Here is a 17790-nt window from a genome sequence, read left to right on the forward strand (position 1 = left end):
AAGAAGAGCAAATGGAGGTTACCCCTACAAAATTGGAACAGAAGAGGGAAAATAGAGAGTGTCTTAGAAGTGCTAGGGTAGATAAAAATAGGAAAAAAAAAGGAAAAGATCAGAGGTGGAGAGACTAATCTCAGTTATTGAAGGTGATATTGAATTCAGTGGTCAAGGGGAAATAAGGAAGGGCCCTAAGTAAGGGTGGGTGGGTGGGTGTGTGGGGTGGTGGGTTCTACTCTTTCCTAATGAAAATCATAAGCTGAAATTGAGGGGTTTAGAAAGTGCAAGGAAGAGAAGACTAATAAAGGAGATGCTTAGAAGAGAAAGGCCTGACATTGTAATGCTACAAGAGACTAAATTAGAAGGGATGGACAGAAGATGGACTAGAAGTGTTCGGAAGACAAGAGGGATTAGTTGGGTTTCAACTCCCTCTTGGTGAGCTTCAGGGGGTCTAATCACCTTGTGGAAAGAAGATGTTGTAGAAGCAGTTGAAGAATTAGTAGGTAACTTCTCTGTGTCTCTGAAATTCAAAATGGTGGAGGGTGATTTTACTTGGCTTCTAACCAATGTGTATGGGCCCAATAATTACAGAGAGAGGAATGAATTGTGGGAGGAGTTGTGTGGTATTCAAGGTTTATGGGAAGGTCCTTGGTGCTTAGGTGGAGATTTTAATGTAATTCGGTTCACAACTGAGTCGAATAACCCCCATCAATCAATCACGACTGGTATGAGAAAATTCAATGAATTTACCAACTCTTGTGAGCTGAAGGAGATTCCTCTTTTGCAAGCCAATTTTACCTGGTCCAACTTTCAGGAAAATCCAACTTGTTCGAAGTTAGATAGATTCTTGTTCAATGAAGCCTGGGAGAATCATTGGAGGGGCTTGATGGCTAAAGAGTTACCTAGAGTTACTCCGAACCATTGCCCTATGCAGTTAGGAGAGGAACCCTTAGATTCTGGACCTAGACCCTTCAGATTTGAGAATATGTGGTTGTCTCACCCAGACTTTATAAAAAATGTTGAGAGTTGGTGGAGTGAAGAGCTAAGAAGGGTGAAGTGGAAAGGAGTTAGATTTGATAAAAAACTAAGAAATTTGAGGACAAAATTAAAAGCCCAGAACAATGACCATTTTGGGAGAATAGAGGATTTAAAATCTTCCTTGTTGACTCAGATTGAAAAATTGGATAAGAAGGAATCCCAAAGGACTATGAATGCACAAGTTCTTGAGATGGAGATTAAAAAAGGAATTAGAAGAGGTCTTGTTGCGAGAAGAGATATCATGGAGGCAAAAATCAAGGGTTAAATGGATCAAGGGCGGAGATGGGAACACAAAATTTTTTCATGCGATGGCCAATGGGAGGAGGCAGAAAAACTTTGTAGCACAACTTGAGATTGATGAGAGAAAATCTCCTCTCAAGAAGAGATAGCCAGATGCTTTGTAGATCATTTCAAGTCAACTCTGAGAAAACCTCTTGATTGCAGGGTGGAAGTGAATGGTCTAGATTAGTTAAGTCTTTTTGAGAGGGAGAGGGGATGGTTGGAAAGAAACTTTGATGAGGAGGAGATCAGACAAGCAGTTTTCTTAATGGATAGATTTAAGGCTCCTAGGACCAGATGGATTTACGATGGCCTTTTATCAAGATTGTTGGGACATAGTTAAAAATGATTTATTTGAGGTCTTCAAGGAGTTTGAGGATAATGTTGTTGCTAGCCCTGGAGTTGATGCTACTTTTGTAGCCCTTGTTCCCAAGAAGTTTGTCGCTAAGCATCCTAAGGATTTCGGAACAATTAGCTTGGTGACTAGTGTTTACAAAATTTTGGCGAAGGTCTTATCCTTGAGGATCAAAGTGGTACTCCCCTCTCTAATTAGTCAAGCTCAAGGTGCTTTTGTACAAGGCAGACAAATAGTAGATCAGATTTTGATAGCTAATGAATGTGTGGAGATGAAGAGATCAGGTAAAAAAGGCTTTGTCTGCAAATTGGATCTTGAAAATGCCTACGATTTGGTGGACTGAAGTTTCCTCTTAGAGGTGCTAAGTAAGTGTGGGTTTGAGGAAAGATGGTGCAAGTGGATTAAAGGTTGTCTCACTTCTTGCCATTATTCCATCATTGTCAATGGAGTAGTTAAGGACTTCTTCCCAGCATGTAAGGGCCTAAGACAAGGTGATCCACTCTCCCCCTTTCTATTCACTTCACTCTTGTTGCTGATGTGTTAAGTAGATTGATATCAAAAGCAAATAGGGAGAGGATAGTGAGTGGTTGGAGAATAGGAAGAAATAGTGTTCTCGTTACTCACCTTCAGTTTGTAGATGATACTATAATCTTTTGTGAAGGTAGTGATTTGAGGAATGTTAGGAACCTTAAGAACTTAATCTATTGCAAATTGCTTAGAGTGCTCCACCTTGTCCTAGCCCTTAACTTATCTAGGTCTTCCCCTAGGAGCTAACCCAAAGGAGAGTCGCTTTTGGAACCCCGTTGTGGAAAACTTTGGAAAGAAGTTGGCAAGCTGGAAAAAGAAGTATAACTCTATGGGGGGTAGTGTGACTTTGATCAAATCCACACTTGTTAATTTGTCGATTTACTTTTTGTCTATCATTAAGATTCCTACCAGGGAAGCTAAGAAGATAGAGAAGATGATGAGGGATTTCTTGTGGGAGCCAGGGCAAGAAAATAAGGATCATTTGATTAGGTGGGAGATAGTTAGTCAAAGTAAGGAGGAAGGAGGATTAGGATTAGGGAATCTTGCTTGTAAGAATGTAGCTCTTCTAGGTAAGTGGTTGTGGAGATGGACTTTAGAGAGGGAGAGCTTATGGCGTGCAATGGTAGCAAGTATCCATGGCTGTTCCAGAAATGGTTGGGATGTAGGGGTATCTAGGCGGGCAACTCTTGCAACACCTTGGAAGGCAATTCATGGCATCCTCCCCCAATTCCTCCACCTCGTAAGGTATGATGCTTGCTCTGGGACTCATGTTCTTTTCTAGGAAGACACTTGGGTGGGAAATTTACCTCTTAAGGATTTGTTCCCCTCTCTCTTCTCCATTTCCCTTTATAAAAAAGAACATGTATCTTCCTTTCTTTTTGTCCCTGCATACCCCTTTGTCTACAAATTGGGACCTTCGCTTCCATAGAGGGTTGAGGGATGAGGAATCCTTATCAGCTTCTGAGCTCTTATTGTTACTTGATTCTGTTTGTTTGGACCCACTCAATTTTGATGAGAGGATTTGGACTTTGACTCCAAAAGGGTCGTTTACTTGTGCATCTTTCCTTAAATCCCTTTGCTCTAGTTTCTCTCCTTGGGCTTTCCTAGTTAAGGAAGTTTGGTCTAGGCCTATTCCCCCAAAAATAGTTGTGTTTTGTTGGGAAGTTTACTACGGTAAAATCAATACAATGAATAACCTGCAGAAGAAAAGACATTTCTTGTGTTTATCCCCTAACTGGTGTATTTTGTGCAAAGCGCAGATTGAGGGCAGTTACCACTTATTGATTTCTTGTCCTTTTGCTGCAGCTATTTGGAACTGGATTTTTTATTTGTTTGAGTGCAGGTGGAACTTGCTAGCTGAGGTAAATTTGTTATTTCCCCATCTACCTTTGTGTGACCACAAGAAGAGGGAGAATTATGTTGAAGTGTATAACAGCAGCTCTCCTTTGAACTATTTGGGAAGAAAAAAATTCCAGAATTTTTCAAGAGAAGAAAGAAGCATTCTTGAGGTCAAGGAGTGTATTCTTACAAGGACTATTTTGTGGCTGAAATCCTTAAAGCTCTTTGATAATTACTCCTTTGATGATTTAATGAGGAATTGGTCTGCAGTTGCCCTCACTTCCTCCAGGAAGCCTAGAGTTCAAGTAACTTGGACTCCACCGATGGAGGGTTTTGTTAAGCTGAATTGACAAAAGTATTCAGGGTAATGCAGGACCGTTTGGGATTGGTGGTGTACTAAGAAATGAAAACAGCAACATCATTGTCCTTTTTCCGGGACTGGTGGGAATAGGAGACTCTGTGAGGGCTGAACTCCTAGCTGCGGCACAGGGGATACAGATTGCTTATCAACTTGGAGTGCAGAACTTAATAATTGAAGGAGATTCCAAGGTGGTAGTAGGATGGTTGGCTGACCCGGGTACTGTCACTTGGGAGTTTAAGGATATCTTAAAAAAGGTCAAATGGCTATTGAGGGACACAACAATTAGATTTCAGTGGTTGGGTAGATTGGCTAATGCCTTGGCTGATTATCTTGCTAAACAAGGGGCTACTCAGGTCTTCTTATATTAGGATTTTCTTTGTCCTTTGTTATGTTTATTAACTAAAGGGTTGATGGTTTCCTCCATCTCCCCTCCAGGGGAGGTAGCATCTCGTGCCTCTCCCTAAAATGTACTATCTTTGGCTATGAATTAATAAATCTTACAATTCACTGATAAAAAAAAATCATTTTTCACCTTTCCAAAAAATCAGTTAACCAGCGGGTCAGATTGTTCAGCCCAAACGAACCGTCAAATAACCAGGACCCATAAAAGCTCACTGGGTCACCAGTTCAACTGTCTAAGTTGGTCTAAGTCAACACTGATTAGGAATCAATTCTAGGCAGCTTCCTAGTTGGAATAACAGTGCATCATTTGTGGAATCTAATGTCATTCTCATTCATTCATGGATAGCAAGCTGTCTCCTTGCTTTTTCATCTCTATTCTTCATCATTAATCACCCAAATTAACTCCACTACCAATTTGAAAGTTGTAGGACCCCCCATACCATCACTATAATCCTGATTGTACCCTAATTCTCATCCTGTTATTGCTAAATTTTCATAGCGTATTCTGATTTTGTTGTACTTATTTAAAAACCTTTTGATTCTAGAGCATCTCTTCTTGGTCATAATTTTTTGCATTTGATCCTTTTTTTTTAGTTTCATCAATCAACACTAAGGATCCATTTGGTTCATAGTCAGAATCAGAATGGTCTATTCCCATGGTCTGTTTGGTTCAGACAGGAACAGGAATGGAAATTGGAATCAGCTGGAATGGGATTTCATTCCCAAGGAAGGGGGAGGGAATGGCCATTCCCTAAAATGGGGGAATGCCATTCCACCAGGAATGGGAATGGTATTCCAATTCCGCCCAACCAAGCCACTGGAATTTCCAAACCCCTATTCCCATGAACCAAACAGGCCCTTAACTATGTCCAACATTCATGTCCTTAATTATGCCCAAGTACCTATTTGGCACTCCTTTGTTTCCTAAAGCCACCATATTATCTCCCTAGGGACTCTTATCATATGCTTCCATATCAATGAATACCACATGAAGGTCTCTCTTCTATAAAAAATTATCAATCATAACAGAAAAAACCATGGTTAAATTCCTCGGCATAGAGAAAAATTCTTATATGCTCCTTCAAAGTTTTCACATTTTATTTTCACTACATGCACATAGGGCTCAAATTCAATTTCTCAAACACAAAAAAGCACAATATAGAGTTTAATATGAACCCTATTGTAATTCATGGAATGACAAGAACTAACAGCAGGACAAAAATGTACAGGTTACTCATTTGTAAATCATATAATGCATCATTATTTCTCATTGCTGTGAAATATGTGATAGTGATGCACTATAGGGATGTAATATTGTGTAATATTAATATATAAAATAACCTATATGAGTACATTGCATTATATTATACCGACAATCATATAAATTCTATTGCAATTCATGATCTGACAGGAATTATAAACAATTCGTATTAAGCTGTATATTGTTCTGTTTAGTTGTTTAATAGCAATATATTATACCATATCAACATGGCTACACAAACAAGTGATGCTACAATGACTACTCATAAAAATGGCGTTTATTAATATGAAATTTGAAATTTGGAAGGTTCTTGAGAAAATTTTCACAAACATCACCAAGTAAAATATTTCTTATAATTATCACAAGATACCATCATTGAAGTCATCTTACCAGAAAATGCCTTCAAAAATATTTGCTACAGTGAAGGAAGACTGTGTAAACACCACAATTAGAATCATATGTGTCCATGCATACTGCCCAAATTGATACTTGTACATCTTCTTCTTTAAAGTAAGAATAAACCACATAAAACCTGAACTCAACATAGATAAACAACCATAACTTTAGTGAACATATAGTGCTAATGAAATGTAAATGCGGGGGTGCTATTATCATCTAAATTGCAAAAGAACAGCATAGAATAACACAAACAGAAGAAAGATTAAAACACAAACAAAAATAAGTTCTGGTTCCTAAAGGGTCATAAAAACATGATCAGAACAATAAACGTGATGCTACAATGATTTTTTTTTCCAAATCTGAAGTGCAACGAAATGAGAAGGAATGCATACAATCTAGATTCCGGTGCTTATATATGAGTATATCATAGTAAAAAATGTAACAAACCTGCAATGTATAAGAAATAACAAATAACCATCTGATATTTGATAAGGCCACTGACAAGCTGATACAAAAATTTATCTGAAGTTACAGTGTTGACAAGCTGCTGGCTGAGTATGCGGCCATAAACAAACAGCACTGCTGTGAAGAAAAAATGCCTGAGGACAAATATGAATTATGAATAGAAGAAGAATGTAATAGATGGAAGTTAAATATATCAAAATGGTATTATCAAACAAAAGATTTTGGTTTCAGTAGTGAAGCACCGTCTAAGGCTTTCAATAGAACATTAAGGAATGGCAGACTACATGATGCCAAAAAAGACAACTCCTTACCAGTTTAAAAGCCTGAATCCTGGGAGATGCCTATCTTCATGAGCTCGTCTGAGTAGGTTGAACAACTCCCTTGCCATAAAAATTTGGATAACCACAACCATGGCCCAGATATAGAGATGACCCATATAGATAATAAATGCAAATCCCCCAATCATCCAAACAGATGAATATGCACGAATCAACATGGACTTGTATTTGTTTCGGTCATCAATGAGTAAATGACTTCCATTTGGCTTGGTTGCCTCAGGAGGAACCTGGCATTAAAGAACAACTATTAAGCTCCCAGATCTTTCAGAGCGAACCTTTATAATTTCAAGAAGCAGCATATCGACTAGATCTTTTATCCCCCCCCCCAACACACACACCAGAGGGTCCATGTAAGGGTTTTTCTACAAAGAAAAAGGCATGGTTTCCTACAGTCCTACTTATAGATGTGACTTCATACTAAACTATACCATGTTTATTCTTCATTTCTTAAAACTTCTGTCCAAGAGCCTCTTGCAAATGGCAAAGGAAAATTTATTTTACCATTTTATTACAAAAGCAGACAAAGAGACCCTTTGGAAAATTGTTGTATTCTGCTGAAAAGTCTACTATGGGAAAATCAATACTTTGGAAAACTTGCAGAAAAAGAGACCCTTTCTTTGTCTTTCCCCCAACTGGTGTTCCTTGTGTAAGGCCCAGAATGAGGACTTTTTCCATTTGCTGATATCCTGCTCCTTTGCTACAGCCTTATGGAGTTGAGCCATAGTTTATTTGGAGGTAGGTGGTCTCCGCCATCTGATGTGAGTTTGTTATTTAACCCATCTATTTTTGTATGGCACACTAGAAGAGGCAAGTTCACGTGGAAATGTATCAGGGCAGCCACCTTATGGACTCTCTGGGAGGAAAGGAATGCAAGAGTCTTCTTAGAGAAGTAAAGAAGCTTGGATGAAGTTTAGAATGGGATCCACCTCCAGAAGGTGTCATCAAGTTAAATTTTGATGGGAGCAGCCAAAGTAACACTGGGCCTTTAGGTATAGGGGGTGCCTTGAGGAATAAGGATAGCAACATCATCTCCTTATTCTCAGGACCAGTGGGAGTGGGGGACTCTACAAGGGCAGAAATACTAGCTGCTGTACAAGGAATTCAGATCGCTACCCAGCTTGGGGTGGAATATCTCCTAGTTGAAGGGGACTCTCAGGTGGTAACAAGGTGGCTTCTAAACCCGGATGCTACCATTTGGGGCTACAAAAACCTCATCAAAAAAGTAAAGTGGCTAATCAGTAATACGAGAGTTGAAGTAAAATGGGTAAGCAGGTCAGCCAATACTATGGCTGATTCTTTGGCCAAACAGGGGGTTTCCAGGGAGGATCCTTTTTGTGCTACATTGTAACTTGTTCTAGTATATTGGAAAGTTGTACTTAACTAGCTTGGAGAGGTTGCATCTCGTGCCTCTCCTTGGGGACATTGTACTATTTACCATTGCTGATTAATAAATTTCTTTCAATTATCAAAAAAAAAGTATTACAGTGTACCTTATTAATGTACAGTAAATGTATAGTATTATAGTTATAGTGAATCAAAACACACTTATAGCACTTCACCAAGATTGAGGTGCAACGCAGTTAGTACAAAAACAGAAGATTAAGTATTACAGTGTATCTTATTGATGTACAGTGAATGTATAGTATTATAGTTATTTTAATTCTTTATGTGCTGTACTCAGAAAGGTGCTGATGTAATTTCATAATCACTAATAAGAGATATTTATTTCTCTTGGGACAGTCAAGAGATTAAACAACCCATTCTACTCAATAGTTCTAGTTTGTCTGATATGTTGCTAATTCAGCATGACCTGTGCTCCTGTCAAGTGAAGTGTACACTTTTTACACCTTGATGCACTTCTGTACTAAAATGCAACATGTAAACCTAAGTTTGATGTCTTTGTTTTGTACAAAAGTGGATATATTTTATGATGTGCTTGTTTTGTCATTCTTTCAGCATAATTTTAATAAATTTTGATGTAGCTGTTCTCAGACTATTCTGTGGCTGATTTGGTAAGAAATTGGAAAGAGATAGCTTCCTCTGCCCTATGTAAGAGGACTTGTAGTCCTTCTTGGTCCCCTCCTCCCTCTGGGTTCATAAAACTGAATTTTGATGGTAGCTGCTTAAGGAACACAGGGCCTTCTGGGATTGGGAGAGTGTTCAAGAATGAGGATGGGGCTATCATTGCAATGTTCTCAGGCCCAATTGGAGAAGGAGACTCTCTTAGGGCTGAGATTCTTGCAGCCCAGGAAAGTATCCAAAGAGCAAGGGAGTTGAACATCAGATGTTTGGTCCTTGAAGGTGACTCGGAGGTGGTGATTAGGTGGCTAAAGGAAGAAGACAGCGGTTTGTGGAGTTATAACAATGAGAAGAAAAAAAATCAAATGACTGAGTAGGAATATTGTGTTGCATTACAGCTGGGTAAAGAGGACTGCTAATTCATCTGCTGATGGGTTAGCCAAGCAAGGGATGAATAGGGAATCTATCTTTTGGACTAACTTTTGACTTTCTTCAAATGTATTCTGTTGGTGGGGAGTTAAGAAATTTTACCTCCCCTTTTGTACCTTAAGTGTCACATAGTTTAATGTCATTAATAAAGTTTCTTGTTACTGATAAAAAATATATATATATATATATATATATATATATATATATATTTGCATAATGTCAGACCAGGTATCAAACTATGCTTAGTTACCTATATGTGCCTGCAAAATATTTTTTGGAGTTTCACAATAAGTGTTGGGAGAGGGGAAAGAATACTAGCATATTCCTGTTTTACAGTAAACTAGCTCATTAAGCCTGTTCTATATTTTTAAGATGCCAGATTAGTTCATATACACTTTAATGTGTATATGCACATCCAAATTATTCTTTTCCTAAGCTCCAGAGGAATTATTGGAAAGAGAGGGAAAAAAACTAGTGCAATATGTTTTTTAGCTCTCGTTCTTCTTCAGTTTTTCATTTATTTGGATCAATCTTCTTTAGCTTTTTATTCCTCATCTTCCTTATATTCTCTTCTGCTTATCCTTTTTTTCCTTTTTGAGGATGGCAGCAAGCACCAAAGTAAGTTGCACTATTGCTCCACCATTGCCCATTTCCCCTCTAATTCTCTTTTAGTGAGGCAGCAGCAGGTGCTAACAAAACAAACAGAAAAGGCTCCTCAGATGCTCATTCATTTAATAGACTAACTGTGCTAATAAGCCATTTTAGTTACCATTCTTCATTTACCTTAGGTTTTCTTTTCAACAACTATAATACAACTCTATTTGGGGAAATGGGATCATAAAAAGAAAACTGGAGCAAATCTACAAAAAAGAAAAGGACTGAGCCACAATAAGGTACTTAGAGGCAAAAGACAAAGGATAAAACAATAAAGAATCATTGAACACCAATCCATGTTATTCCTCATAACTTACTCTTGGAAACAGTATCAGTCAAATAATTAGCCTACTTTGGAATTTCATCGGAACAATCTATTCCTTCTAGATGCTAAGGCCCTAACCCTTTGGTGTGGTCACACAAAGACCATGCACTATAAAAAACCACTAAACACCAAAAGAATGACAAGAGACTCTCCTTCAATCTCAACCTTCTAAGAACCTAAGGAGTACTATACTGATTTTAGATTTCATTTGTGGTTTCTTAATTTTTTTTAAAGTGCTGAACTTGTGTTTTAAATATGTCATGTTTGAATGTTTCAGTGAATTATGTGCTTCCTTAAACTTTGTACTGCAGGTGACAACAGACCCTGTTGCTTCAGCTATCCTTTACACTTTGTACATTGAACGTGCATAGTTAAATTATGATCTAAATAAATGAACTAATAGAAAGAAAAAATTATATGATTCTGAAAATCAGATCCAGATAACAGTCCTTGGAAATCACCAACCTCATTTGAGCGTCTACGGTGTCGAACCCGTCCAGTAGGCGTTTGTGGGGCACTGCTACTAAGATCCTTTTGCATGACTACCACTTATTATGATTCCAAATATGCAGAAGAAAAAAAACCTGAGAAATCAAAGTGTTGGTGTATTATTCAAAAAAGGGAAAAAGAAGCATGAGAATGTTACTATAACATGGTTTAAAATATCCCTAAAATTTTCCAACACTCCTTGTAGAATTTCCCATTTTCTAAAATAACTTACCAATGGAATAACCATTAAATACATAATATTAAGGAAATTCTGGCAATACTTCTGCCAAATTATCCCATGAGTTCATATTATGAGAAATATGACAAAAAAGATATACAAAAATCAAGAACTTACATGTCAATGTATACAATGATCAAATTATCCTTAATCTTGTCATTCTAATTTTGTTTGTTGTTTCTCTAGTATATTAGCTTGTTAGTATTAACCATATCTATATTATATATTAGCATTTTATATAACTCTACTGTGAGATTTTATTCCCCATAATTCTTCTACTAAACATAAAATTTTTACACCATTCTGAAATTTTCTGCAAAGTTTCTGACAAAATTCCTTGTTTATAATGGATCAAAAGTTCCCTCAAAATAGAGCAATAAAATACAATACTTTGCCTCTCTTAGGAAAAAAAAAAGTTACCTAGAAATAAAATTTGCAAGCCTCTTACCAAAAAAAAAAATGATATTCAGCAAAAGGTTAATGATGGTAATGGTATATTGGTATTGATAAGTAAAGCAACTAGAGTGGCACAATAAAGAATTTATGCAATAGCTACATACCCGGGACACCAAGCTCAACAGGATCACCAGGCATCACCCAAAGCAAATATCAAAAAGAGACCTATTGCATTAAGAGAAGATGAGCATAAAGTAAGTATGGTTATTTTTCTCAGTCGATAGACTGCTTGCAATAAACTGAGTTACATAGTAAAGTTAAATCGTTTTTAAGCCCATAGAATCCATTTCGTTTCTCCATTCAAAAACTGAAATCAATTAAACTCAATCGTCATCCCAACTTTCATCATTCAAAAATAGTTTATTTAACCCAAATTTCAATCTGGAGTATAGATATCATCATAAAACCAAAACCTAGCAATTCCAAATACAATTGTAAGTACGTCAAATATAAAATAACAATGAATCCAAGAACGCAAGTAGGCGCAAACTCAAATCAACAGAACATGAATAGGATTTCTACCAAAGAAATTCCAAAATGAATCACATTTCCAAAGCATCAACTCTACAACAATTCAATAGTAGTTTATTTGAAAACAAGGAAAAAAAAATTGACAACGCAAGTAAATCTTACTGACAAATCTGGACTAGAGAGAACCCCGTTGGGTGAAGACTGAAGCAGCAATCGAAACTAGATAAGACGAAATAGAAAGAAAGGGAGGGATCATCGTACAGGCAGAGGGAAGTATGAAACCTGTTTGAATTTCACTGGAAGTTTATATGGTGTGAGACTTGACGAACTGGAACCCTACGAAGCAAAGATGAAGGAAGGTCCGAAAGTATAAGGAATAAAGCGAGGGCCTTGTTATCACGGGTCTATTGGGAAAGAGTTATTCTGTTGGTTTTCTGCTCGTTACTCCTAAGCGAGATATCCCCAAGTTGGTATTCTCGGCAGAGGAGAGATACTGTGCTTCCGCCCAGACGAAGTGCTCGACGCAACTGCCCTGCCCCATCTGGATTCTGGACTCTTGAGGGCGTATTTGGAAAATCTAGACCATTGCAATGTGGGCAACCCCATCACTGTCAACGTGTTGATCAAGGGTTCCAGATAAAAACAAAGGAGCAACGCTAGCCCAACTGCCAGCTCCATACCACTGGCACTGATTTACCTGCTTTTTTTTTCTTTTGTAAACCAATAAATAAAAGGAAATAATTGTAAAAAAATAAACAGTGTAAAAAAAAAGACAGAGAGGAGGAAAGGGGGTTCGCCATGGAATCGTTGCAGTTGAATCAATGTTTTTTTTTTTTTTTTGGCATTCTATTCTCTCAGAAATCACGACGACTCTTTTCTTGTAGGAGAAGCCGTAATCACGATACAGAGCTAAAATCATCAAATTATTCTCGAAGTTTTGAGCTTGATTTCAAAGCCACCGTCGCACTGTTCAGAAACAAAAATGAAAGGAAAACCTACCCCTCCTTCTTCTGCCACTCTCTCCACGTTTTCTATTGTGAGAAATCAGTCCAGGTGAATCTCTTAGTCAGCGCATTGGCGCTTACAATGGGTACTAGTACTGTGCAGACGATCTCCACCAGAAATCTACCAACGTCCAATATCTGTGGAGATGGGTTTTGTGTTCTCTCTCTCTCTCTCTCTCTCTCTCTCTCTGATAAAATTGTTTTTTCCATTTGTTTTGGGGGTTTTTGTTAATTAAATGTTAATCGCTCTAAAGACAGAGGAGAAATGTTAATCGCTCTAAAGACAGAGGAGAACCAGTTCTCCAATGAACCGGTTCCATAAAGACCAGTGATAAGCTTGGGTTGGGTGGATCAGTCAGCTAGCCAGGCCCACTTCTCAAAAACAAAACGACAGCAATTGTCCATTTATGATGTCGACGCGATTGGTTCCGGGGAAGCCAAGCTACCACGTGGAGCATCCCAAGATTCTCCGGATGTCTTTTATTGCGTGCTTATCCAGCAAAGCATCATTAGAGTTTGGATTTAAGAAATTTTTTATTTTTTATTTTTTTGGTTTAGAAAACGTGAAGCTGATTGGTACAAGGGAAATGCGTGGCTGTTTGGAAAAAACAGCTCAGGCCGGTTTGAAGCTTTCATGTGCATGTGCATGACACGTTAGCATGCGTGTGTGGGGTGAATATTCTTTTAAGTATAAGTAAGTGGGATAACGTATCATGAGGCTTTAAAACAGCCCATCTTGTTTTTTTTTCCGGACAATAAGCAATCTCAGATTCAGGGGTGAGGCCAAGTTATTGGGTGGGGTCCTTGGCCAAGGACCCACAAACTTTTTTTAATTTAAGAATATGGTACTGGATTGGGGAAGAGTCACATTAATGCTTTGATCTCAACCCTGATTCCTGACCCAATTCGTAGATTTGTTGAAAACCCAATTAAAGCTGGGGCTCATATTTTCGTAGGGTGGATTGAACCAACATGGTTCAATCTTAACCTAACCCAATGACAAATAAGGTTCTTATTTTGTAACTCTTGCTTTTTAGACTGAGGTTACGAGGAGTACAAATACAAATATAAAATTTTGTATTCTACATATTTGTAATATTTATATTCCTTCCGAATGGAGCATTATATAAGGAAAAAACAGAAAACGAAGGAAAATAAAAATAAAAAACAATACAAGATTTGTAAAGTTTTCCTTTTCTTTCATTTCCTTTTCCTATTTTTTCTTTCAAATCAAACATAGCCTAAGAAAAAACTTTAAATCAATCTTTTTTTTGGATTGGATTTGGGATAAACAATTATTCTTATAGGTGCAATGTAGAATTTTTTGACTGGCCTCCATTCTCCACTATCCCTCATCGTTTGACCTGAATCTTTTGACCCTAAATTTTTCTATTGTTAAAGACTAACATTGATGCATTCTTTTTCAAAATAGAAAATTTACGCTTGAAGAAGTGTCATGAAACCTCTAATCATACAAATAAGATAAACACTGTAAGGATGAATAGAACATTGACAGCTAAAGCACACCACCATTCAAATCCAGTTGAGCCAGCAAAAGCTCACGGTAAGAGTTCAGCCTGATATAGATTTAATTATCTTTGCTAACGGAGGTATGTTACCTGTTAAACAAAACAGAATCTGTTGTAACAACTTAGGCCACGTGGCCCCATTTGGCCAAGGCGGTTGTCCACTTGTAAATCTATAAATACTAGAGAATAGAATAATTTATCAGTTTTTCCCATTCTTGAATGTACATGGTATCAGATCATCACCAACTCTGACCTGTCTCTTTCTTCTTTATTATGTGGTATCTTTTTTTTTATTTTTCTATTCAAACAGCTGCTCTGTTCTACAATGTATCAATGCCATAAGAATATATTTCCAGTTAAATGCATGCAAACTCCACTATGGATTCATCCAACAAATTCGCCATTTAACCTTCGTCCTTATCACCGGTGATAACTTCATCACTTGGCAACACGCGATGAAGAATGCCCTGCGACCTAAAAACAAATACCAATTTATTGATGGTTTCTTGCCAAGACCACAAAGCACCTGACGCAGCGTGGAAGCAATAAACCGGGCTGGCTATCAAGCACCGGGCGAACACAAGTTTCTAGCAAAATAAGAAAGAAAATCTCTAGAGGAGAGAGAAAATGTGGCGAAAATTGAAAAATAAATCTGAAGTGTCTATTAGCTTGGAAAAAGCAATATTTATAGTACATCTGGCAATTATAAAAGAACTAGGAAAGAACAACTGAGATAAATACCATACATTATCAAACATCTAATCTGCTAGGATCGAATTCCTCTTAATCTTGTTCTTGATAGGATCGAACTCTTTGGCTTGATCTTCACCGTCCGATCTTCCTGGACCTTTCCCATGAATGTTGGAAATCTTGGATTATCTTGAATTCTTGATGGATCTTGAATTCTTTTCTTGAATTATCTCTTGCTCTTATCCTTATCCTATGAGTTGCCGCCCCTAAGGTGATGTGGGCCTTGGGATGGGCCTCCATCATTCTTCCCCACTTGGAAAGAACTCGACCCCGAGTCATGATTAGGATATGCAAGTGTCATCTCTGGCAAGTAGTGATAAATGTCAGCAACATTGAAGGTCTTGGAGATACCCATACGATCTAGTAGGTCCACGACATATGCATTGTTGTTGATTTTCTTCACGATCTTGTATGGGCCATACTTTCGAGGTTGCAATTTGTTGTATCTTCCCACTGGAATCCTTTCCTTCCTCAAGAATACCATAACTTCGTCACCGACGTCAAATACTTGGTGTTGACAATGCTTGTCTGCTGCCAACTTGTACTTGGCGTTGGTTTGTTCTAGCTTCTGTTTCACGGCTTCTTGGACGGATTGGATCTAGTCCACCATTTGTTATGCGGAGGTACTGACATCGGGTACTCTGGGTAGCTTCACTAAGTTCAGTGCATGATTTGGACCTTCATGTAGACAATGGAGAACGGAGATCTACCGGTAGAGCTGTGGACTACATTATTATATGCGAACTCGGCATGTGCTATGGCGAAATCCCACTCCTTTGGTCTCTCCCGACAGATACTGCGAATTAAATTACCAAGGGTCCGATTCACCACCTCTGTTTGTCTGTCCGTCTGCGGATGTGTTGTACTGCTAAAATTTAGTGATGAGTCAAATAACCTCCATAGGGTCATCCAGAAGTGACTTAAGAACCTTGTGTCTCGATCTGATGTAGTAGTCTTGGGTACCCCATGTAAACGGGCGATCTCCCTGAAAAATAATTTGATTGTCGCCGATGCATCTGTTGTTTTCTTGCATGGGAGGAAGTGAGCCATGTTAGAGAACCTAACAACCACCACGAAGATGGAGTCCATATTTCTTTGGGTTTTTGGCAAGTCTAGCACAAAATCCATGGACAAGTCTTCCCAAATAGTAATAGGAACGGGTAGAGGCATGTAGAGACCAGTATTTTGGGTTTGTCCCTTAGCTGTCTCACAAATATAACATCTACTCACAATGGTGGACACATTCCTTCTTAATTTCGGCCAGTAATAATGCCCCTTAATTGCTTCAATTGTCTTATCCCTTCCCAGGTGTCTTGCTAATCCACCCCCATGCAAATCCCTAATGATCTTTTCGTGGAGGGAGGTGCAAGGGATGCACAATTGTTCCCCTTTCATAAGGAACCCATCATAAATGTAGAAATCATCTGCTGGCTGTCGATTCACACATTTCTCCCACACTTGTTGGAAGTCCTCATCCTGGGCATATAGGTCTTTTAGGCACTCAAAACCCACAATCTCAATACTGAGGGTCTTGATGAGGGCTACACGTCTGCTAAGGGCATCGACCACTTTATTTTGTTGTCAAGCCTTGTACACAATTTTGTATAGGAACTTGTCAAGGAAAGCAGACTATCTAGCATGCAAATCACTCCTTAATTGTTTTTGCCCACTGAGATATTTTAGGGCCTGGTGGTCAATGTAAAGAATAAATTCCTTTGCAATTAAATAGTGTTCCCATGTTTTCAAGGCTCTTACCACATCATTGAACTCTTTGTCCTAAGTAGGCCATTTTCTCCTGGCTTCACATAATTTTTCACTGAAGAAAGCAATGGGTCTCTTTTCTTGGGACAAGACAACCCCTATACCAACTCCACTGGCATCACATTCAACTTCAAACAATTTATCAAAATTTGGTAAAGCAAGAACAGGAGCAGTACATAACTTCTCTTTTATGAGAGTAAAACTTTGTTGTTGCTCTTCTCCCCATTGAAATTTTCCCTTTTTCAAACATTCAGTGATGGGGGCTACAATACTACTAAAATGTTTAATAAATCGCCTATACAAAGTTGCTAACCCATGGAAGCGTCTCACATCTATGACATTTGATGGGGTTGGCCACTCCCTAATGGCTTTCACCTTTTCTTCATTTACTTTAATTCCTTTCTTGCTCACAATGAATCCCAGGAATAATAAATTATCACTCAAGAAAGTGCATTTATTCAAATTAGCATATAATTTATTTTTCCTTAATGTTTTTAGGACCTCCCTAATATGTCCCATATGCTCAATGATAGATTTGTTGTAAATTAAAATATCATCAAAATATACAATAACAAATTTACTAGTAAAGGGATACTGTATCTGGTTCATCAGCCTCATGAATGTGCTGGGTCGTTGGTTAGTCCAAAGGGCATGACTAACCATTCGAACAGGCCATCTCTAGTCTTGAAGGTTGTCATCCATTCATCTCTGGGGCGGATTCTGATCTAATGATATCCACTCCTGAGATCGATTTTAGAGAAAACCATAACTCCATTAAGCTGATCTAGCATGTCATCCAGCCTAGGAATGGAAAATTTGTATCCAATAGTAATTTTGTTGATAGTCCTGCTATTGACACACATTCTCCAACTGCCATCCTTCTTGGGTGTTAGCAAAGTTGGTACTA

The 17790-nt window shown here is 38.1% G+C and overlaps 1 protein-coding gene across 5 annotated transcripts in view; it reads right to left on the bottom strand.

Annotated features, from left to right (window-relative positions):
* LOC148878379 (phosphatidate cytidylyltransferase 1) overlaps positions 1–13135 on the bottom strand; it is a 35741-nt gene extending 22606 nt beyond the window's left edge. The window contains exons 1-6 of one of the 5 annotated variants that reach the window (XM_088953884.1): positions 12839–13135; positions 11473–11533; positions 10651–10769; positions 6732–6985; positions 6403–6554; positions 5947–6088 (exon numbers count right to left, since the gene is read on the bottom strand). In XM_088953884.1, coding sequence (XP_088810010.1) covers positions 5947–6088; positions 6403–6554; positions 6732–6985; positions 10651–10725 — 623 coding nt within the window. In that variant the 5' untranslated portion in view covers positions 10726–10769; positions 11473–11533; positions 12839–13135. Of the gene's footprint in view, positions 1–5946; positions 6089–6402; positions 6555–6731; positions 6986–10650; positions 10770–11472; positions 11534–12001 lie in introns of all 5 variants that reach the window. The other 4 variants (XM_088953869.1, XM_088953893.1, XM_088953890.1 and 1 more) reach the window with 4 other exon arrangements.
* Between the last annotated feature and the right edge of the window lie 4655 nt (positions 13136–17790).

This window comes from Nelumbo lutea, chromosome 1 (genome assembly GCF_056320005.1).
Source record: "Nelumbo lutea isolate HS-2025 chromosome 1, American lotus-T2T, whole genome shotgun sequence".
NCBI lineage: Eukaryota > Viridiplantae > Streptophyta > Magnoliopsida > Proteales > Nelumbonaceae > Nelumbo > Nelumbo lutea.